This window comes from Chenopodium album, chromosome 21, assembly GCF_948465745.1.
Source record: "Chenopodium album chromosome 21, dcCheAlbu1.1, whole genome shotgun sequence".
Lineage (NCBI taxonomy): Eukaryota > Viridiplantae > Streptophyta > Magnoliopsida > Caryophyllales > Amaranthaceae > Chenopodium > Chenopodium album.
In genome coordinates, this window is record NC_137854.1 from 4216570 (window position 1) to 4240197 (window position 23628).

At 34.2% G+C, this 23628-nt stretch overlaps 3 protein-coding genes across 3 annotated transcripts; 2 read left to right on the forward strand and 1 right to left on the reverse strand.

Moving 5' to 3' along the window:
• The first annotated feature begins 1152 nt into the window (after positions 1 to 1152).
• On the forward strand, positions 1153 to 10503 carry LOC145602163 (dynamin-related protein 3B-like). The gene is made up of 20 exons (XM_081658329.1): positions 1153 to 1773; positions 2424 to 2706; positions 2929 to 2957; positions 3042 to 3143; positions 3258 to 3326; positions 3458 to 3517; positions 3584 to 3697; positions 4743 to 4791; positions 4964 to 5073; positions 5250 to 5342; positions 5797 to 5889; positions 5995 to 6132; positions 6941 to 7054; positions 7151 to 7270; positions 7458 to 7500; positions 8716 to 8855; positions 8942 to 9088; positions 9232 to 9284; positions 9419 to 9518; positions 10003 to 10503. The coding sequence occupies exons 1-20, from the start codon at positions 1396 to 1398 to the stop codon at positions 10129 to 10131; spliced, it is 2364 nt and encodes a 787-aa protein (XP_081514455.1). The 5' UTR covers positions 1153 to 1395; the 3' UTR covers positions 10132 to 10503.
• A 4394-nt stretch (positions 10504 to 14897) lies between these two features.
• On the forward strand, positions 14898 to 17947 carry LOC145602787 (uncharacterized). Its single transcript, XM_081658941.1, has 3 exons — positions 14898 to 15035; positions 15694 to 17637; positions 17749 to 17947. Exon 2 carries the CDS (start codon positions 15711 to 15713, stop codon positions 17559 to 17561), a length of 1851 nt encoding a protein of 616 aa, XP_081515067.1. The 5' UTR covers positions 14898 to 15035; positions 15694 to 15710; the 3' UTR covers positions 17562 to 17637; positions 17749 to 17947.
• A 1213-nt stretch (positions 17948 to 19160) lies between these two features.
• LOC145602390 (uncharacterized) lies at positions 19161 to 20975 on the reverse strand. Its single transcript, XM_081658583.1, has 3 exons — positions 20791 to 20975; positions 20293 to 20433; positions 19161 to 19597 (listed from the first exon to the last, which is right to left on the reverse strand). The coding sequence occupies exons 1-3, from the start codon at positions 20844 to 20846 to the stop codon at positions 19390 to 19392; spliced, it is 405 nt and encodes a 134-aa protein (XP_081514709.1). The 5' UTR covers positions 20847 to 20975; the 3' UTR covers positions 19161 to 19389.
• Between the last annotated feature and the right edge of the window lie 2653 nt (positions 20976 to 23628).

The window sequence follows — 23628 nt, forward strand, 5'->3', positions numbered from 1 at the left end:
AAACGGTCAATTTAGTTGTTCACAACTTGTAGTGATATCGTAAACTCAAGCCTACCAGACGTTTATGACAGCATATAATGATCATATATGGTTTCAAACGGCATTATATGACCTTGATTATAGTCTTCGATTTTGTGATTTTTTTGACCTTTTTTCGCCCAGAAATAAAAATTGTCGAGATATTTACTACTGTCCCTAATACCCTCCAGGAGTCTAATTGGGTCGGTGGAACCATCCAATATGTCCTGAAACGGTCATTTTACCCGTTCGCAACTTGCAACTATTTCGTGAACTCAAACCTACCACGGACGTTTATGACAACATATAATGATCATATATTGTTTCAAACGACATTATATGACCCCGAGATGTATCCCTTAGGCTCTCAAGGCTTTTTCGTTACCGGGTCCCTAAACCTTAAAATTTCCTCAAAAAGTTTAGATTGTAGCCTTCAATTTTGTATTTTTTTTACCTTTTTTTCGCCCGGAATTAAAAATTGTCGAGATGTTTACCATGGTGCCCAATATCCTCTGGGTGTCTAACTGGGTCGGTGGAACCATCCAATATGCCATTAAACAATCATTTTACCCGTTCACAACTTGCATTGATTTCGAAAATTCAAGCCTACCACGGACGTTTATTACAACATAAATGATCATATATGGTTTCAAACGGCATTATATGACCTTGATTTATATCCCCTAGGGTCTCAACACTTTTTACCACCAGGCCTCGAAAACATCAAAATTTTCTCAAAAAGTGTGGATGATAGACTTTCAGGGATCAGTTCTGAGTGGTAAGGTTTCAGTCTCCTCTCAATTATTGTTGCGGGGATCGAACACGGGTCCTCTCTACCAAGTGTAGTCCTAATCACCACTACACAAACATCCAATTAATTATTGAGTTGAATAATGAATATGGATTATTTTGTTCCATTTAAAATTTATTTAATTCTTTTTTTTTTTGACAGAATAAATTTATTTAATTCTACTGCAGATTTGAAGTAATAAATTTTGATTACCAATTTAAATTACATCTTTATTAATAGTCGGAGTCACATTAAATTTCAAAATTAAAACGAGTAAATCTTTCTCTACAGAAATTAAACCAAATTTTTTTTTTCTTGTATGAAAAGCAATTGAAACAACAACCTATTACCTATCTAACTCTAACTGAAAAAACAAACTGATCCTTCGGAGCCCAATCTTTTTACCCGCGAATCAATCAACACATTTTTGTTTGGAGAGCACGAAATCAATCCAACACATTTCACCAGAATTCCTCTTCTTCCTTCGTTCTCTCTCCTCTGACTAAAAACTCTCAATTAATTTTTTTAACCTAGGGTTTTCAATTTCTCAATTTCCACCTCAATTCAATCAATAAAGCTCTGCAACAATGGCGGAAGAAGACGAACAACCGCAATCGCCGCCACAAAAAGCTTCTTCATTAGGGCAGACACTTATACCAGTGGTGAACAAGCTTCAAGATATCTGCTCACAATCTGGCGTTTCGATTCCGATCAATTTGCCGCAAGTTGCTGTTGTCGGAAGTCAAAGTAGCGGTAAATCGAGCGTCATTGAAGCTCTTGTTGGCCGTGATTTTCTTCCTAGAGGTCCTGATGTTGTTACTCGGAGACCGCTTATGTTGCAGCTTATTCAAACTAAGGTTAATAATGGCGGTGGTGATGGCGGCGGCGAAGTGGAGTATGGCGAGTTCTTGCATTTGCCTGGTAGGAAGTTCTATGATTTCTCTGAAATTCGGAATGAAATTCAGGTATATTAATTCAATATATATTTGATTATTTATTTTGTATTTTTAGGGCATTTTATGTGTTTTATTATTATTGATTTATTGTTTTGCTGATATTTGGCAAATTTGTTGTAGTTTCGTATGATTTTGAATTTAGGAGGATTAGTACTTGCTTATAGAGACATACAATGGTAGTATAAGAATTGAACAAAGTTATCCTCGCCTGGAAATAGCTCTTAGGTTATCCGAATCCCTCGTAATTAAGGAAATGACTTGATTTTATTGGAAGACTATCGATTCGGGTTGTAGAGTGACATTTAATATGCCACTGCTGTTGAGGCTTTTCTGATTTCAATTTTTTGCTCGAGGAAGTAGTTTCTTTGTAATGATAGGGGAAGGAGGTAGATTTGGGGAGGAAGATGGTTGCTTCTTCATATCATGAAAATTTATTTATGTCATGGTAGAGAGAATCCTAAGCTAATTAAACGTTGTTATTCTTTTGCTGATTAAACTCTCTCTTACCTTTATTATCTAAATCAACTAATTGTACGTTTCATTTGCTAATCGCCATTATTATCTCTTGGTCTCAAATTAGATGACCACATCCACTTTTTCCTATGGCTGTTAGTTGTTTACTAATTGCTGTGGATTTCTCTTGTCTCAATCATTTCAAGGCCGAAACTGAAAGGGAAGCAGGAGGCAATAGGGGAATCTCAGAGAAAACAATTCGTTTAAAAATCTACTCTCCCAATGTTCTTGACATCACTTTGATAGATTTGCCTGGAATAACAAGAGTTCCAGTTGGTGACCAGCCTACTGATATTGAGGCACGAATCCGCACAATGATAATGAAATACATACGACATCCTAGCTGCCTGATATTGGCTGTTACCCCAGCAAACTCTGATTTAGCCAATTCTGATGCTCTTCAAATAGCAGGAAATGCTGATCCTGATGGTAAGCTTTCTTTGCTTGTATTTCGGGCCTTTGATGTTGTCAAAGGAAATATTTACCTGGTATTGTGTTATTGTGTATTATAAATCCATCATCACTTATGTATATTTTTCATTCATACAAATGAGCACGAGTGGATTGGAGTATTTCTGTAGTCATGTTATTTCACTTCTTTTTACTCTACTTCCTACATTTGCTTAGTTGTTTCTTTTCTCTTGTTCCCAGGGAAGCGGACTATCGGTGTTATTACAAAGGTTTAACTGATCTTGATACAATATGTCATTTAATTTGTTATTGCAAAGTGGAATTATTTTACATTCTCTACCCGTTGGTTTCAGTTGGATATCATGGATAGGGGTACTGATGCCCGTAATTTATTACTTGGGAAAGTTATTCCTCTTCAACTTGGTTATGTAGGAGTGGTTAACCGCAGCCAAGAGGTAATGCTTTTGTTATGTAAAAATGAAACCTTGAAATTCACATTTACTTGATGAGTTTTGGGTTATTTGGTGCCATTTAGAAGTTGTAGGTCACATTCTTTGTTTGATGCGCAGGACATTATGCGGAATCGCAGCATAAAGGATGCCCTGGAAGCCGAAGAGAGATTTTTCCGCTCCCATCCTGTATAATTAAAGTTTTGTATTACATTTTGTTCAATAGTGGTGGAGTGACTGGAGTCTGTTTGGATCCACACTCTTTCACAAAATCTAATGGCTGTCTGGACCTGAGTATAATTACTTATCTTGTTTTGCAGGAATATGTTAATCTAGCCGATCGTTGTGGTGTTCCACAATTAGCAAAGAAGTTGAACCAGGTTCTTATCTTGACATTATGCTCTATTCTCTTAGGTGTGAATTTTGCTGACTGCCTTTATTTATAGATTTTGGTCCAACATATCAGAGAATGTCTTCCGGCATTAAAGTCAGCGATAAGCTCACAGCTGGTCACTGTGACAAAGGAATATGCGAGCTATGGAGAGACTCCTGATACAAGAGTAAGCTCTCCTCTTTTTGTTGGTTCTTATATTTTGTTAAAGTTCAGTCAAAAGGAGACCAAGGTGGTGTCAAGCACTCAAGCCTATAAGAGGGTTATATACAAAATCATCAAGCTGTTGAACATGAGAAAGCAGCATTTAGAGAAAGCAAATTTTAAAAGAAAATAGTACTCACAATGAAGCAAGTGGCTCTAGTCACAAAAACCTCTTATCACAGTGTGAAGCCTAATAAAATTATCATATTCTTTCTTTCCACATATGCAACCAAATTGCCGTGGGAGTTCCACTTCAACAACCCATCTATCCATTAACTATCGTGCTTCTGACTCATCTTTGACATTGGTTTGCTTAAACAACCAAGGACAGATTGACAAAGCCTGCATCTACTAGTGAAGCTGTATTCCTCTTTGAGAAAAGCTTTGGTAGGAACCTTTTCTTTTCCAATGGCTAGGGAAGAAACTTCTCAACTTCTTTGCATGTCGTAGAATTCTGTAACAGAATACGGCATCACATGTTTTAGGTTCTTGTGTTGCTTATAGTCCTATACTAACTTCTCATTTGCACTTTCAATACAAGAGAATCATATATTGTCGTATCATTAGCCTACCTGCACAACTTTGGGTGCTTGGTGAGATGTATACAACCTTTCTTAAATTCCCAGCTTCATTAATTATTTGCAAAAAGGACGGTTTGTTATTAGAAATTAGACCAATTGATAATGGGAAAAATTAGACTCATCTAACTATTATTTCCAAATGTAACAATGAATTATTAAGAACAGTTTAATGCTATGATGGATTTTCTTCTTCAATTCATTTCTATCCCCTCCCCCCTCTCCCCTCCTTTTGAAAAGTAGAGCTTGATGGGAATTGGATCATACACCTTGTTTCATATTATTGTTTTCTCATTGTCATAGGCATCAGCTAGCTAAATAACCGCGATGACTAAAATTTAGCTGACAATTTCTTTTAGATGCTTATGATATATGTGCTGCAATTTCTGTAATCTCAATTTGTAATTGTTTCTATGTTCCCATGTGCTGCAGGCTGGCCAAGGAACTCTCTTGCTTAACATTCTGTCCAAATATGCTGAAGGTTTGGATTGACATGTCATTTCTTTCATCATTGGAATGTAACTATCTGTAATTAAAATAGCAGTTATATTGTTCACACTTCACAGTGTCATTGCTATCTTCTCCTGAACTTTGTTTTGTTTCATTCAATTTTCTGCCCTTCAGAGACTCATACATTGGTTTGCTTATGACAGCATTTTCTTCATTGGTGGAGGGGAAAAGTGAAGAAATTTCAACCTCCGAGCTGTCTGGTGGTGCACGAATTCATTATATATTCCAGTCTATCTTTGTAAAGAGTCTGGAGGTAAGTACTCTTTCCATTGTGTGTACTGTGTCTGAAAATTTATTTGGACATTGAATTCTATGATCCCAGTTTGACTTAAATTAGCCGGATCTTTCTGCAATGATGTATACACTACAGCTCACCCATTTCCCTGGTAAAGTCTAATGTAGTAATGTTTATAAATGATGACAATGTAGGATGTTGATCCATGTGATGGATTGCCAGACGAAGATATTCGAACTGCGATTCATAATGCAAGGGGTCCAAGATCTGCTGTATTTGCTGCAGAGGTTAATCTCCTCCTTTTACTGTTTGATGGATACCTTTTGTTTTAGATTTCAGATCCCCACCCATGTCAACATTTACCAGGATAAATGAATACAATGTTTGTTTTTATCACTATACAGGGCTTTTCCAGTTTAGACCTAGTAATAGACTCTAAAGTTTACTTTTTTTTTTTTTTAATTTTATTTTATTGGGCATTAAAGCCACTTCATTTCTCCTTTCCTACTCCAATTCCTTAGGTTAGGGTTTATAATGACTGGCATTTGCAAAGGCAAAGATGTAAAAGTGATGAGATGTATAGGTTTGTGTTTTACTCAAGTTAATGAATGTTGGAACTTGAAAATGCATCCAACCCTCTGTTATATACTTGTTACTAGTATTAGTTGTATATATGCTGCCTTATGTTATCCTATTCCGCTGTTCAGCTTTTTAATTGCTAAGTATATAATGATACTACAGGTTCCTTTTGAAGTTCTTGTTCGAAGACAAATAGGCCGCCTATCAGACCCTAGCATACAATGTGCTCAGTTTATTTACAATGAATTAGTAAAGGTAAGGAGCCCATAGTTGTTGTTTAAGAGACAGTTATATTTATTTGTTTAAGTTATTTCTGGCAGTCTAACTATAGCAAGCTGTACTTTGGTGACTAATTTTTAGATGAGCCATTCATCCATGGTTAATGAGCTGCAACGTTACCCTGTCCTCAGAAAACGGGTCGATGAGGTTGTGGGAAGATTTTTGCGGGAAAATCTCAATCCTGCAGAGAGCATTATAAGACACCTCATTGAAATGGAGGTATGTTGATAGACAATCTTGATTGTGTATTACAAAGTATTGTTAAGGGCATGCCAAAATTGAAGTAAAAAAGGAAATTTCTTTTGTTTGTTACCAATAAACCGTGTATGTAATTTAATTCCTTTAATTTAAATCACTGATGCATGCCCTCAAATTTTATATTGTCTGATGAATCGGCAATGTCAAGTCAGCTAATTTGATTTATGCTGGTACGAGCCAAACAGTCAACTAACAGGTGTAGACTGTAGATTATTTTGCTCCTACTATGAGTGCATATTTATATGTTGTGCGAATCTTTTTTTTGGCTCAAAACATGATAAAATATAATGAATTTTTAATGTAATTTTATAAATTACTCATTCCCTATATAATCTTTGTTTCAAACACTTTATGCTACTGGGAAGGGGGATAAACTACAGCTTAAGGACAGATTCATGCAACAGCTATTGAGGTTAAAGGAAGATTTCTGTTTCCACTTGTTTTTATTAATTCAATAACTTGATAATCATTGTATTAACTATTAAGACCATCGAAGGTATCCTTTTTGAAACTTAAATTTATGGCTGATTGGTGCTCAGCTGCTCATTGTTCAGGCACTGTGTGTTTTCCCTGCCTTTATTCTTCGCCGTGTTCTTTTGTGAGATGAGTATTTGACTTTATATATTGCTGTCAAACCTCATGGTGTTCGATTTCCTTGCTGAATTTATTTTTCTATGAACTGTGGGGTTGGGGGGGGGGGGGGAGAATTCTGGCTTTTTCTGTTATGATGCTAGAAATGCTCATATTCAAATACAAATGTGTTTTGCAGATGGATTACATAAACACTTCCCACCCAAACTTTATAGGTGGAAGCAGAGCACTAGAAATGGCTCAGCAGCAAATTAGGTCATTGATGGTAGTTGTACCAGTGTCTAGACAAAGGGTATTGATTTCCATCTTTCATTTATGGACGCCATTTGTCCCTGTAATTATTAGCTGCATAAATTTCATTATTATGATTTTTGGAATTCTGGATCAGGATGGTGGTGATTCTGACACGAATCAAGTTTCTGAAAGGAGTTCAAGATCTAGAGCTATTGTGAGGTCACCAGCTAATGGCTTTATTAAGCCACCAGCCAATGGAGTGATATCGGATCAGGTGCAATTATTTCCTTCCTGGTTTGTACTTCTTGATGCTAAAATTTTGCCTTATGTTTGTTGAAAAGCATTGGGAAGAACTTCATGTTTCTTTTATAGACTTTGGAACGAACATAATTTTGTTATTGCTTTCTTGATTCCATGTATGGAATTCACTCTCAACCTTATTCATCTGTTTGAATGAATAGGGAGTTCGAGCAAATTCAGAAGCAGATAGAAATCGGCCTACTGGCAAGCACCTCCCCCTCTTTTTTTTTTTTTTTTTGGTGGTTTATAGTATAGCTGTAATTCTTTTCTTCCTTCTATCAATGTTTGTATCCAGTCTTTTATTGTTGTGAACTTGCGAATAGTGCAAGATTCACAGTATTAGGGTGTCATGGTCACTGGTCAGTATGTGAGAGGGAAGGTGATATCATGGTTTTTTAGTGTGCTGAAATGCGCATTCATAATTACAAATCTCTTTTTGTGGATCCTTTTGGGAATGTGTTGTAGATCGTGTTGTAGATGCAGTGATGCTGGTTACTTAGCTAAATTGTTAAAGAAGATATCTTAAAATGGCTATTGTGCTGGTAAATGATGCTAGTTTAGTAATATTTCCTGTAGAAAAATTCGCCCTATGATACCAATCTATTAGGTTTTAGCCTATTGAACTATTGAAGTACCCAGTGTCTTGTTAAGAATAAGTTCTACATGGTAGAGACATTATTTAGAGACTTAGGGCCTGTTCATATTTACTTAATTTCAGTTCAGTTCAGTTCAGTTCAGCTCCAATCAGTTCAGTTCAGTTCAGTTCAGTTCAGCTCTTAATTTCCCTCTCACATAAAATATTCATTTCAGCTTAATTCAGTTCAGTTCAGTTCAGTTCCAATCAGTTCAGTTCAGTTCAGTTCCAATCAGTTCAGTTCAGTTCAGCTCCAATCAGTTCAGTTCAGTTCAGTTCAGCTCAGTTCAGTAAATATGAACAGGCCCTTAGTTCAAAAAGTATACACTATCCGAGAGATGGACTCTGCAGTTGAGAGTAGTTTCCACGTTGTAATGTGACCATATTCTCAATGTTACTCTTATGTATAACCTTTGGGCATATTTTCTGATGGGTAAGAGGCAATTTAACATGCTAATAATTTTCTGGCTTTGCAAATCTGCATAAAGACTGGGTTAAAGTCCAAGCCTAAGTTTATCTTGTGTAGAATTGTACTCTATAGTTCTTCCGTATCAGGGGATTTAATACCTTTTGATAGAAAGTTTGGGGAGAAAAAGGTGCTAGATGCATGTTTGGGTCCAAAGGACCTGATGTAATGATGAGTTAGCAATTACCAGTCAAGGATTAATGATGTCAACTCCATGCTTTAGCTTATGAGTAATGAGATGGAGACCCATATACCAATGATCTATGTGAGCGCATCTTACAATATATTCTTCGTTTAATTATTACTAGTGTCATTACAGGTAGCTCCATCTGGGGTATTTCATCCATCTTCAGTGGAACTGAGAACCAACCTACTACACGCGAGGCTCCTAAAAGTATTGCACAAAGGGAACCTGCATACAACATTGATCATGCGCCTTCCACCATTCATCTGCGAGAGGTGCATTTTATTGCTTTTGTCTCTTTTACATTGACTACATTCATTAAGGGCATGTTGTCTTACATCTTCGTTTTACTTTATGTCAGCCTCCTTCAATCTTGAGATCTTCGGAGACTCTCTCAGAGCAAGAAGCTACAGAGATAGCTGCTACTAAATTGTTATTATCATCTTACTTTGACATTGTGAGGAAAATTATTGAGGATTCAGTGCCCAAGGCTATCATGCACTTCCTGGTTGGTGATTATGAACAATACCTTCCTTTATGCTAGTAATAATTATCAATTGTGAAATGAAGCTGTTGCTGGTAATCTTACTTGTACAATTTTAAACTTATATCTTGTTCTCATTTTGTGCAATCTCTGTATGTCCTTATCAGGTCAACCACACAAAACGTGAGCTGCACAATGTTTTAATTCAAAAACTTTACAGGTATATAAACTGTTCAGCTGCATATGTTTTATTTTTGGAACACTAGTGTGTACCTCTTTTGCAATCCTTCTCGTGCCAATAATGAGCATGTTTTAGCTTGCCAAAGTTATGGTTTATTTATTTGGTTTCTGCAGAGAAAAATTATTCGAAGAGATGCTGCAGGAACCTGGAGAAGTGTCAGCTAAGAGAAAACATGCTCGAGAGACTCTCCGAGTTCTTCAACAGGCTTTTCAGGTGAGTTCTGTGGAACTTCTATTTTTGTAATGATAATACTCAAGAGCTCATCTTTTAGGGGGCGTTTGGTATAGTAATTTTAGATGTAGGAAATGGATTCAATTAAGTGTTTCCATTTCTAGTTGTTTGGTATGAGTTAAAAATAACAAATACCATTTCCGGAGGGTAACAAAATCCCCCAATTTGTTACCCTTGACAAACTAGTGGAAACAAAATACGTTTCCTTACTCAATCACAATCTCCTCAAATTGTTTCCATTCCACTAGGATACCAAACATATAGTAAAGTTAACGTTTATCATTACCCTTTCCCCTTACTTATTTGAATCCTTTCCGTTTATTTACAATGTTTGTACCAAAAACATTGTAAATGAAACGGAAAGGATTCAAAATTGATTACAAATTTCTGTATACTGTATAAGCTTTACTTGACTAATCAAAATCTGTTATCTCTTTATGACGTTAATTGCTTGTTATATTTGTAGACATTGGATGAATTACCTCTTGAAGCTGAGACGATTGAAAGAGGATATAGTTTGGGTACTGACTCAATTGGGTTACCAAGGACTCACGGGTTACCACCTACATCCTCTTATAACTCGAATTTCTATTGACAAGTTAATGTTTGTTCCAATGATCTGGATTGATGGTTTTCTCACCACTGTCAGGGTCAGTTCTCAATGCTCTTATATGCTATAGAGCTGGAACAAATAATTCATTTATACGCACGAGATCACGGCGCTTTTTTGAGCTCGCAAAGTTGTGAATCCCAGGTTCTCTTGAGGAGCCTTGACAAGCGAGAATACATTTGCCCCTGTCGAATCATAGCTCCTCGGTACATATTGATTTTTTTTGTTATTTTACAATTCATAAATGAAAGGGGAAATAATGAGTTGTAATTTTTGATAAATGATGATTGATCGATCTGTTTTCTATAGCTTCAATCATTCTATTACGAGTATGTTATGGCAAATGCAATTATACTGCCTGTGATTTTTTTTTCTCGTTTTTGTATACTACCTCCGTTTCTTTTTAGTTGACAAGTATTCCTTTTTAGGAAGTTTCTTTTTAGTTGACACGTTTCCTTTTAGGGTAAATTTTTTACCTTGCATTTACAAGCTACCCCACTTGCTTTTCATTCTCTATCACTCTTTCTCTTCTCCTTAATATATGTGCCTAAATCAAACGCGTCAACTAAATAGAAACGGAGGAAGTATTTCATATTGTTTGTTTTTAGTATTTGTTACAATCTCAGCAGCTTTTGAGCCCCATTAAAATAGGTTTCTTGAAGTGTAACTTAAAAAGTTCAAAGCAAGCCGAAGCTGGCAACCAACCAGGCGAGCATCCTAAAAGATTGATAAAATATTTTTAACTGTATTCCCTTCGCTTCATAATATTCGCAGTAGTTTGACTGACATCCGTGTCAAATTGCTAATGCACAAAACCATTAATCCAAAGATACAAGGTAACGTATCCATATATATTTTACACATATTGGCAAAAAGTTTCATAAGCAATACTTGTATTAGTTGTATATGATAATGCAAAAGTTGGATTGTTGCAATTATTATGTAAAAGTTAGATGCATTTATTATGCAAAAGTTAAATTATTGTGATTATTATGCAAAAGTTAAATTGTTGCGATTATTACGCAAAACATGTAATGTTGATCTTGAAAACTAAACATGATGAAGACTTGGGTTTATTTAAGAACAAAAGAAGTACTTCCTACAATACTGCATGCTGAAGACTTTCGTTCTCTCCTTAAGTCTTTTTATTTATATTCGTAATGTACTCATGCTTACCAAAAAGTCAATTGTGCTCCATATAGGATTGCTAACTAGTACTCCGTGTTGGTGAATTGGTAATCTATTTCTTGTAAAGCTTAATTATAGTTCCTTGTTAAAGGTGTAATAATATTCAATCTTCTTCAATCTTAAATATTGTAAGATCAATCTACTGTAATTCTAATAGTTTTATCTTGATACTCCTTAGTTTTAGAAGAACAGCCTGAACAAGTAAAATGAAATTGAGAGTAAATAAATGAAAAAGAGTGTCGTTGACTTTGTATGGATTTGACGTGCGATGATGTGTTAATTGATTGACGATGAAGTGCTTGCTGTGATTGGTGCTCCTCATTTACTAATTGCTGAAACGTTTCATTTAAAACGTTTCTCTACAGCACTACAAATTGTACTGAATTGTAGAAACGCAAAGACTAGTACTATATAAGTATATAATTTTATACTTTTAAATTGCCAAATGGGACTAATTACAAAGTAAGCGACCATAGTTGCTGGAGAGTGGAGATGATAAGAAATTTGATTTTTTTTTTAATCCATGAAATCCTACTTCTATGAAACTCTATATTCTCTCCGTTGTTTAAAAAAGTGTTACACTTATCAAATCCGACCAAATCCAACCGTGTTTTTGTAGGTGTTACACTTACCAAATCCGGCCGTATTTTAATAAGTGATACAATTCCTTTTCTGGCAAAAAACTACATTAAAATACTATATATCTCTCCTCTCATGATCCCCACCCAAATCCAATACTACTTTTTTTTTTTTTTAATTATATCCTTCATCTTACATTCATAACTTTTCAAAAAAATTATTAACCCCACTATCTTTATTTTACAATTTTTTAATACTCCAACTACCCCACTTACATCTTATTTTATTTAAGTCAATTAAATTGACTAAAGGTATATGCCGGTCAAACTGTAACACTTAAAAAAACACAGAGGGTGTAGTTAAAAACTAAGAAATTTGATTTTATGTTTGGTTTATAAGTTGGAATGAACTGGTATAAAATCTTATCTAATAATAATAACATAAATTTAAGGTAAACTCATGTCAAAGTGAACATGTTTTTACTTCAAAACATATACAATTGAGGTTCCTAATTTTTCGTTTGAAAAGTCATTGATTTTCCAAAATGATCCAATTTTTTAGAAAATAGAATAAAATTTCAATTTTAAGAGTTACACAATGGCAACAACAAATAATAAACACTCAACAATAATGATTATATTATATAAAAGGCAAAACCAATCAGGTATCATAAAATACATATAATTATGCATAACTGCATAAGCATATAAACTTCACCACACCCTCCACACTCCTTTTAACACACACATTTAGTAAAGATATATAATAGTAATACATCAATAACAAGTCAAGGTTTTTACAAAAAACTTCTTAGGCTTCCTTGACAACAACAACCTCATCGCCGGAGGCAGAAATCTCACACCTGCAGCCATTGCCGCACTCGAAGAAGACTTTCCCGGCATCAGGGCCTTCAGTCTTTACGAAGCTACAAGTATACCCTTCTTTGCATACACAGAATCCTCCCTCAGTCTCTACTTTGGTAGACTCGTCACTGCAGTTTACAAAAACTTAATTAAATGCTTAGTTATTTTCATAAAAGAATAAACTAAAGCTTCTTAATTTATCTTTCAAGTGTACGCTTACTTGTCATTTTACAATAGCTACATAAGGTAATAAGATATGGTACGTAAAAGTTAATATGTCACATGTACAATCAATGAAATATATCTTTTCAGAATGTTATTATTAGGTACAATTATGAATATGTCTTATACTTACGTGATGCAAACACAGCTTTCGGAGCATTTGGTGAAATGCTCGCCAGTGGTAACAAGTTCAGGCTCTTCAATCTTTTTAATCACGCAAGTCCATCCGGGGGCACATTTGCAGCACGAGTTTCTGTATAGTAGGAACAATTAACAATTTAACATACATACGTAGCTTAATCTAATATGTAAATTAAAATGTACAACGTAATAATGTACATACAATTATACATGTATAAATAAATGTAGCTCTAATATATAATTTGTCCAAGAATATATTCACGTTAAATTGCTTAAAAATTGTATTGGAAAATTAACTAATAACATAAGGAAAAAAAAAAAAAAAAAAAAGGGGGACACGTTACGTACCCAACAGATTCACCGGGTGGGCAGCAAACCTTTGATGCTTCCATGATTTAATTAAATAACTGATTATCTCTCTTAAGTAGTTAACTTCTTTAGTATTAAGATTGATTTAATTTGATAAAACTAAGCTACAATATCTCCCTATTTATAGAATACTAACTTTGATGTAAACATTACAAATGGCAGATTGGTAGCGCACTACTGTGAAGAACTTGTCTAATTAAACTCTCACGATGTTCTCTACTAATTAAATGGTATCATCCTTTTTGGTCCTTTTCGCGTTTTTTTTTTTTTTTTGAATTAGTTGAAACAACAATTATGATTATTTATCTGATAATTCTAAATATATATTCATCAAGACATAATTTTTATTGTCGGCAAAGAAATGTTAGAAGTTTAAAACTATATATTGATATGAACCTAACAAGATCTTAGGAAGTACTTTGTATGTGACAAAGTTTTATTGTGAACACAATACGAACTATGACCATTGAAAAAAACATTAAGGACATTTAGAAATTATGAAACATTCTAAATTTTTGTAAAAAATTGTAATTTAGAATTCTACCATGATTATATATTTTTACAAAAATGCAACCATAATAAAATTTTGCCATATTCATAATTATAGCCACCGAGAATGACATTAAAATAGAGGTAAACGATACCTTCTCTATATAATTAAAAAAAAGAATGATTCAAATTGATAGTTATAAGTGTATAACAGGCTAATATGTTAAAGAAAGGTCTGAATTTTTCTTATTTGAATTTATCTTATTTTATTTAAACTTATTTTAATTTATTTTAGTTGAACAAAGCTAAAATATGTGGTTGGCCGCACCGTGTAGTAGGGTTACTTATTTAGGGGGTTCGATTGGTCAGAAGTTACCCAGTCAATATAGGGGTTACTCGGTCGGTCGATCGGTCAGGGATTACTCGATCGATTAGAGATTTTATCTAACCGATCAGGTCAATCAAGGATAACCGGTCAGGGAATACTAGTAGTTTGGTGTGTGTGAGTCGGCCACACAGATTAGTCAGAATTTAAAGTTGTTAACCCTTATCAACCAAGGTCAACTTTGCATAAAGGATGACTTTTACGTGTAGTTGTGTGAAATATACAAATCATCGTTGGCTCTTTGTCAACCTAATAAAAAGTAAACCCCCAAATTTTAAAGCTAAATATGGAGTAAGATATAAAAAATATCCAAGTAAAAGAAACGTACTACTCATCATTTAAAAAAAAAAAAAAAAAAAAAAAAAAAAAAAAAAAAAGCGAAATGAAACGAAACGGCAAGTTCTTTTCCGTAATAATAAAAAAACGTCCAATTGAAATAGTTAATTTTGCCAGTCTGGCCAAATGGAATTGTCAAAGATACATACATAGCATACTGTGAATCTACAATGATCCAAATTTCATTCTTTAAATTCCCGTTTTTTTTCAGAGTACGAAACCCGTTTCTCTTTATAGCCGCCCTTTAAGAAACGGACCCCTGCTTCAACTGCGTCTTCTCCGTGCAACAATCATCGTGATTTGTGATTTTTTCCAAGGTAACTTCTTCTTTTTCATAATCTTCTCTTTCTCCATAATTGTTATCATATTTTAACTCACAGTTTTATTTTGGTTTAATCATATTGCATGATTTATAGGAATTTTTGCAATTTCTATATTTATGTTTTCAACAATGAAATTAATTAAGAAAATGGTGGTAACTCACTAACTCTGTTAGTCTTTTTCTTAAGATAATTTATTTTTCATGACATTGCAAGTGATCACTTATTAGCATTCATATATGATGTTTTTAGAGAGTTAGTCTATATTCTGTTCATTATATTTGTATTATCTCTATCCCAATTTAATCGTCCCATTTTTCATTTTTGTCCGCCCCAATTTTTGGTGTCCTATTTTAAAAAATGGGTGGGTTTTTCTCTCTATTTTTTAACATTCATTATGCACGCCGTTAGAGGCATGCTGCATCTTTGAAAGCAAACTTAGAGGGACGAAGGGAATAATAGTTTTTTATTGCATTACGGAGTATTTTTTTTTACTCCTTAAAAAGCGTGTAAAATGCCAATAGGGCAATGAAATTGGGACAGAGGGAGTGGTTGTTTATAAACCAATAGCATGAATTTTAGTTTAGTTAGTACATATACTTGTATATGTTACTCCTTAAAAAGGGTTGTGTTCTTATTTGTGTAAATTTGGCAGTTATCAGTAACTGAAAAATGCCTGCAGAATCTGATAAATGGGGGTGGAAACATGTAAGTGTGTTTGGAGGGTTTGATAGAGGGAGTGGTACTAAAAGGTGGAAATGCAACCACTGTAATCAACGTTACAACGGGTCTTATTCGCGTGTTAGAGCCCATCTTCTTGGATACAATGGGTTGGGTGTCAAACCTTGTCCTGCAATTGATAATTCTGTAAGAGAAACATTTAGTGTTTTTGAGAAAGATCGCGTAGCTAAGAAGCTTATGAAGAAGAAGGGAGTTTCTTCTAGTCGAAACACTTTGACAAAGCATGCTGTTGGAGTTAACCAACAGACTGAACCTGTGGATGATGTTGTGGCAAGGTTCTTTTATGTGGATGGAGTGAATGTCAATGTTGTGAATTCAGCCTACTTCAGGGAAATGGTTAAAACTGTGGGTGCTTTTGGTCCTACTTATGAGCTTCCTTCGATGGAACATTTATCAGGTTCTTTGCTGAGTAAAGAAAAAGTCAGATTAGAGAAAGCCTTGGCACTGGCTAGAGAGTCCTGGCCTAACACAGGGTGCACAATACTGTGTGTGAATCGTCTGGATGGCTCACTCGGATGCTTCTGTGTTAACTTTTTTGTTGCGAGTCCTAGAGGTGTCATGTTCTTGAAAGAGGTGGACATCATTGAGGGAGATGTACCAGATAACCTGTTCATCAATGAGCTTACTAATGTGATTGCTGAGGTAGGTTCTTCGAATGTGTTTCAGGTCATAACTCGTCTAGATGTGCAAGTTAGTGATGTTTTCGAGTCAGTGATATTATCCAAGTTCCCTAATATCTTCTGGTCTCACTGCACTTCACATTCTGTTCTTCTGTTGATGGAGGAGATGGCTAATCTTGATGGGATGAAGGATGTAGTTTCAGCTGCTAGTGAGATTGAAAGGTGTGTTTCTGCTTATTGGAGTTCATCTTCTTGCACTGATATAGATGTTCTCAAGGGATCCAGAGACCAAGTCTCACAAAAGTTTGCACCCTCTTTTTCCCTGGTTAGGAAGATTCTTGAAATAAAACCAACTTTGTATGACTTAGTTGTTAGAGAAGAGTGGAAGCAGTGGAGACTTCAGAATGCTCAGGAGGTTGGATTCAATGTTGAAGCAATCATAGCAAGGGATGATTTTTGGGGTCGCGCAAACTTAATGGTGGAGGTGTTTGAACCCTTCATGAGACTTCTTGCAACAATTGATGTCGATAAATCTATGGGAGATGTTTATAATTGGCAGATTTTGTCACTAGAATCCTTGAGGAGTAAAGGAATAAAAGATGAGCTGTTGTTGAATCAGGTGGAATTGCTTATAGAAAATAAGTGGGATAAGTTATTTTCTCCACTTCATGGAGCAGCTTATATGTTGCATCCTAAACATTTTGGGAAAGGCCAGAACAAGAACAAGTGTCTAATGAGGGCTTGGAATGCCACACTCGAGAGATATGAGTCTGGCATTGAGGCTAGGAGAGTGCTGAGAGAAGAGCTAGGTGTGTACTGGAGAGAAGAAGTATCTTTTGGAGAAGAGGATGCTGCAGAATGTAGAAATAACATGGAGCCAGTTACATGGTGGGAGAACTTTGGATTCGAGACACCACATCTTCAGACATTAGCCATCAAGATTTTGAGTCAGATTCCTAGTGCAGCAATTATGTGTGAGGAAAGCTGGCAATTGTGCGATAGCATGCCATGTAAGGAGGCTGTTGAAAAGCTGGGATTTGGGTTGGGTCAAGCAAAGGATTATGTGTTTGTACGGAATAATCTGAAACTTCAGGCCCTCAGGCATCGGAAGGTGGGTGGTCAATCTGGTTTGGGTTGTGGAAATTGGGGAATATGTTGTTGAGTTTTGTTATCTATTGTATCATCAGTAGCACACTAGCACATCAACTTCCGAACCAAAACATGCAAGTGATGTAACAGTGAGTAATCAAATCTCTTTCTGTTTCTGCTATTTTGTATCCACAATATACTAATTTACTTCTAGATTAATCCTAAATTTAGCATTAAAACTCCTGTATGTTTGTTTACAGATGCATATTGTTTGTTGGTGTGCCAGTTCATGCCCAACAGGACTGCTGTTTGTTTCATTTACATCAGCAGGAACTTTTCTTGCTGATTGTTGTGAACCATATGATGTACGGAATGCTCTGAATGTACTGTGAAGCCTGTCTGTAGTGTTTTAATGCTGCAACACAAATTTTCCTTAATGCAAATATGTAAAGCTCTATATAGTCTGATTTGTGAAATTATATTGTATACTAGTAATGATTCTTGTTGTAAATGCGATAATCATTCACCTCAGTCCATTTCACAGCATTTCTCATACGTTTTTGTCTGGCAAATAAATTACAAATGTCAATGAAAATTTTTGCTCTGCCTTTTCAGATCTTTTGCTGGTTCAAATGTATCATAAATTAAGATTTAAGAAACTCTTTGCTCTTTTATTTAATATGAATTTTGCAAGGAACTGGATTATCTTAAGATATGATATACATTTGAACCAGCAAACATGACAGGAAATCAAGATCTGAAACTGACTCAGATAACTACTTTTTTTTTCTTGTGCATAATGTATATGAGCATGTATGTTCGCTCATTTTTGCTTAAGAATTTCATATGTGCTACACTTCCATTTTGGATAGTGATTGTATACCCTGATGGCCTGTTCACAACAAAAGCAGGACTGCAGGAAAAATGAAAATGACATATTTCTGCAAAGAAACCTTGATCATGCTGGGAGTGTATTGTAAAGGACATTTTGTTGAGGTGGTATTGGATGTATGCTTTTGTATAGGGAAGATTTCAAGTATTTGTTTTATCCTTATATTTCTATGAAGTTTAAGATAGTCATTCATACTCAAACCCAGTGCTAAACATCTTACTCGATCCTACCTTTGTTTGAATTACGTGTTGTACAGTATATCAGAAATTCAGAAGAGTTATTTTTAAACATCTAATGATTTGTGTTTAAAGAAAGTTGAATTTCGCGGAGGGTAGGTCTTTCTCTTGTAATAAAAAATGGTCCTTATGCAAGCAGTTTATTTCAAATGCCTAATATTTGGAGTACTTGCTGTAGTTCCTGACTTCCTGCAACACATTTGCAGATGAAACTTTGATTTGCTTAAATTTTGTTAGTCAAGAAATTAAACCGTGTATATGGCCTTTTCTATTCAGCCTTGTACAGTTGTACTGTTGTATACGGCCTTTCAATTAAGAACCATGCTGAAGCATTACTTAAAATTATGTATGTATTTCAGGCTGAAGAAAGTCATCTTAACTTATGAATCATAGCTTATGTATTACGAGGTTGTTTATACCTCTCAACCTTAATTCAATTTGTCTGTAACAGTATTATGAGCACTACTGTAGTTATCAGCATAAACAGCCCAAGCTCTGAGGTACTCAAGAATTCTTTCAGATGGAAGCAGTACATATAAGCCAATTGTTTCAAGTAGTTTTAACAACGATGTAGGATTGAGGAGTTTTATATAACAACAGCAAGTCTTTCTGTCTACAAGTACAAGATTCACGGTCTATTGACAGCAACGATTTACTAGTACAAGCGTACAGCTTCATGCAACACTAAAAGTCTAAAACAACATAAACTAGAGACATAAAATTATTGTGGTGTAAATAAACTCCGTCCTCCAAACATCCAAATCAGACAACATTCAGGCATCCTTGAGAATAACAGCTTCAGATCCAAAAGCAGGAACTTCACATGCGCAGCCATTGCCACACTCGAAAAAAACTTTACCTGCATCAGGGCCTTCAGTCTTTGTGATGGTGCATGCATAACCTTCCCCGCAATAGCAAAATGCCCCTGCAGTCTCTACTACTTGTTTTCCTCCTGATGACCCCTCTTTTTTCGAATCATCCCTGCAAGTTTTTTTAATTTCGGCTACATAAGTTTTAAATTTGTAATCTAGGACCATCATCATCTATCGGTGATCTCTTCAATATAAAGATGGAGTAATATCATAACCAATTTGAGATACTGTTAGCATATAAAGTTATAAACATTAATTTGATCCACGTTTAATTTTTCAGTTTTGATCTATATATATACACACCTTTCATTATAAACACAAGTACACAACTATCAGTAGATTATTTACTCATAAATTGAAATACGTACATGAAATCATACAATAAAATGTAATTGTAGATATAAATTTGAAAAAAAAATAAACTCCATTCATCCAAAAAGAGTCTTCATATATATTGTCCTAATTAACTACTAGTATTAGTTGCACCCTCCATATCGACCATATGATTGTGATAATAAACATATCTACAAAAAAATCTTAATAATACTGTAGTTTTGTTGAATTAATACATTTTCCATCATTTTATTTAAGTAGTGACATTAAAATATCTAATCATCAATCATTACTCTATTACGGATTATTTTCATATTTAAGAATCACATAATTTGTTTAATTTAAACTAGTGACGTGACAATTTATCAGGAAATATTAATGTTCTACTGCATCTTCTGTAAGCTTTTAAACACTGAAAGATGATGATTATTAAAAAAAATATATATATTAAGGAATAAATAAAATAATTACGTGATGCAAATACAGCTTCCTTCGACGCAGTTGTAGAAAGGCTTGGCATCGGTTTGAGGCTCCTCGATTTTTCGGATCACACAAGTCCACCCTGGTCCACACTTGCAGTATGCTTTATCATTTGAGGGAACATTACTAGGCCTGATAAATAAGATCGTCAATCAACTCGTAATAATTAAAATTAACTAGTATAGCACCCGTACAATGTCAAATTCTTACTAGAGCATGCAGAAATATATTAGGCGGTCTTTCTATATCAATATAGAGGAGATGAGATACCTCAAACAAAAATTAAATTAGCATCAACAACATGACCAATAATATGTATAAATTGAATCATGAAAATTACAAAACTAACTAATCACCTTATTATAAAAACATAAAATAATTACACATAATACAAGTAAACTAAAATTCAATGAAGTAAAAAAAAAATAAAAAATAAAAAATAAAAAAAAAAATTGAAGTTGTGACTTGTGAGGGAGAAAAGTAACATACCCACAAGATTTACCACTACCAGGTGGGCAGCAGCTCTTGGTTTCTTTTCCTTCCATAACTAACTTTGCTTTACTGCTCAATTAATCACTAATCTTTAATTTTTTTTCTAAATTAAACTCTAATCTCTGAATTGATGATATGAAGGAGATAGGTTTTTGTTCTCTATTACTTATAGAAGTAGAATTTCCAGATGAAACTTCCTTCCACCTCACTTCCACCTAAGTATAACATTAAATATATTTTTCAAGAGACCCACCTATAGAAGTGGACTGTTTGTCCTCATTAACTACGAGTATTAATTTTATAATCTAATTTGGGTAACTAACAATTAATACTACTGTACATGTAATTTTATTTTTATTCTCATAGTTATTTGTACTCGCTCATAGCCTCATAGGATGCCACAAAATTAGTCATGGGTTCTTCCTTCTTACTCAATGTAAATATTGATAAGTTTGTCCTAATTATTGATAAAATATTAATTAATGGTGATATTTAACCCTAACTTAATACTCTCTCCGTCCCTAAAAGAAGGACCCATTTGGCCTAATTTTAGTCCCAAAAGGAATGACCCATTTGCATTTAAACACCCACCAATTTGCAACAATATTTGTGCAAAATTAGTTTCCCCATATAAAAATTTGATTTTTCATGTAATTTTATTACATTCTCTCTCTCTATATTTTTACAAACTCCATGTATATTTATATTTTCAATATACTTTTACTTCCTTTTATTTAACTTTCTTAATACTCGTGTAATCAACCCAAATGGGTCGTTCTTGCGGGGACGGAGGGAGTATTTTCCGTGTTTCAATTTTTGCAACAGTTTGACATGACATTTACCACTATTTACATTTATGTTTGACAATCTTTAAGGATTGGTACAAAAGGAAAAATGTAATCAAGTGAGATCTTGTTATCCTAATCGTCTCAAAATATATTTTTATACAATATATACTTTTTATATTTAATGATACTCCTTAAATTTATATTTTACTGATCAAAATTATATACATTTACAAATGTGAAAGTTATTGTTTATAGAATGCATATGATGATATGATTGAGTAATAGATGATACAACTTGACTTAAGCTCTGTTCTTTTGAGCTTCTTTAGCTGAGCAGATTTCAGCAGAGTATAGCATAGCTTTCAACACATTGCAGAACGGAGTTATAGCAGCACAATACAACTCAAAAGAACAGGGTCATACTCTCATACTCTGTAGTTTATAATCGGTCCATCGTTTTTCCTTTTCTTTAAAACGAGACCATTAGTCACAATTGACGTGTAGGTTTTTGGTGAATAAGCTAAGGTCTCACATATCAGTGTTTCGCAAGATTCTTTTGATAAAGTTATCGTGACCTTCACTCATCACTGCGACACTGCATGCCTACAACGCTGTGACAGCCAATTAAGTAGAGATTACCGAAACGTTTCATCACCCCAAAGTAATTTGCTAAACTTTTGCCACGCATTGGTTTGTTCCTTTGACAATTTAGGTTTTATGTTTTTGGATCAAGGCATATAATATGTGGGGTCATCTCACCCGTCAATTGTCGGACAAGTGTCATTAAAGTGAAAACGTTTCTTTTAGTTTGAAAGAAACGTTTTCAATTGCTGGATATAAACTATAGTACTCTGTAAGTCCGTATAATCTATTCTTAAGCTAGATTTTCTACGGATCTTCCACAATTATTATTATTTTAATAATTTAAAGAAGGTAAGAAGTACAAGTTTAATACGGCGTATGGTAATTATAATACGCAGTATGTATATAAAAAAATTCAAATATTAAGATTTTAGAAAAGGTCGATAAACATATATACAAAATTTTATATGTGACTGGTCATACTATGTGGTAGGGGTTTCACTTGACCAAGGATAATTCAATCAGTTAGGGCCTAGGGGTTACTCAATCAATAGTTACTCGACCGGTTAATGATTACCTATTTATATTACCTGGTCAGTGTTTTGGTGTGTATCATCAATTGGCCCGATGTGACCAGCCACACAAAAAACGCACCGAACATTTATAGTTGATAGCTAGTCTGGCCAATTTATAGTTAATAATTTTAATATCATATATCCAACATCCCTAAATTGATTGATGAAATATTTACGAAGTACTTCGTATTAAACGTATATTTAGCCAAAAAAAATACCTTATCAATTTATCATACTTTATATCTAGGTAAGTAATTGGACTGTGGAAGGTCAGCGATTTGACAAAGTATGATATATTTATATATATAATTGATCTATTTCGAACAAATTAGGTTTTCTTTCATGACAATATACTTTTATTAGACGCATGTCGGAATGAACAAACACTAGCTAGTAAACTCGTTTTATGCTACATAATTTTATAATGTTATGTAGTTATAGTTGGTGTTTTTTTTATTTGTTATATCTCAAAGTACTCCTTTTAGTTTTAATTAATTACAAAAAAAATTAAGGGAATATCATCTCATGCAAATTTGTTTTATTTAAGGCATTGAACCAATAGAAAGTGGGAGTTCAATTTGTCTTTTCTCTTAACTAAACAGCCATAATTAACATTTTTTTAACATAGTTTTATGATTAAAACTAGTAAATTATCTGATTTTTTTTTTTTTTTTTTTTTTTGATGAGAGGAAAACTACCTCCGTAGTAAATTATCTTTGTCCATCTGCAGGTTCGCTAACCTTGTCAAGTTGTCTTAATTTGTACTCTAATAATCTAATTATAACTTAAAAGAGTTGATGAATAAGATTTGTAATGACCCAATAAGAGGCCGGTTTCCTTAAACTAAGTTTTAAAATGTAGGAAAAAAACGTTTTTTTTTTTTTATATAT

What these genes read in the sequence shown, in the direction of transcription:
- LOC145602163 (XM_081658329.1), top strand. Translation starts at nt 1,396, where the DNA reads ATGGCGGAAGAAGACGAACAACCGCAATCGCCGCCACAAAAAGCTTCT. An exon ending in AAATTCGGAATGAAATTCAG is followed by an intron (nt 1,774 to 2,423) that starts GTATATTAATTC and finishes AATCATTTCAAG; the next exon opens with GCCGAAACTGAAAGGGAAGC. An exon ending in AGGCTATCATGCACTTCCTG is followed by an intron (nt 9,089 to 9,231) that starts GTTGGTGATTAT and finishes TGTCCTTATCAG; the next exon opens with GTCAACCACACAAAACGTGA.
- LOC145602787 (XM_081658941.1), top strand. Translation starts at nt 15,711, where the DNA reads ATGCCTGCAGAATCTGATAAATGGGGGTGGAAACATGTAAGTGTGTTT.
- LOC145602390 (XM_081658583.1), bottom strand. Translation starts at nt 20,846, where the DNA reads ATGGAAGGAAAAGAAACCAAGAGCTGCTGCCCACCTGGTAGTGGTAAA. An exon ending in GGTAGTGGTAAATCTTGTGG is followed by an intron (nt 20,434 to 20,790) that starts GTATGTTACTTT and finishes CTTATTTATCAG; the next exon opens with GCCTAGTAATGTTCCCTCAA. An exon ending in GGAAGCTGTATTTGCATCAC is followed by an intron (nt 19,598 to 20,292) that starts GTAATTATTTTA and finishes AAAAACTTGCAG; the next exon opens with GGATGATTCGAAAAAAGAGG.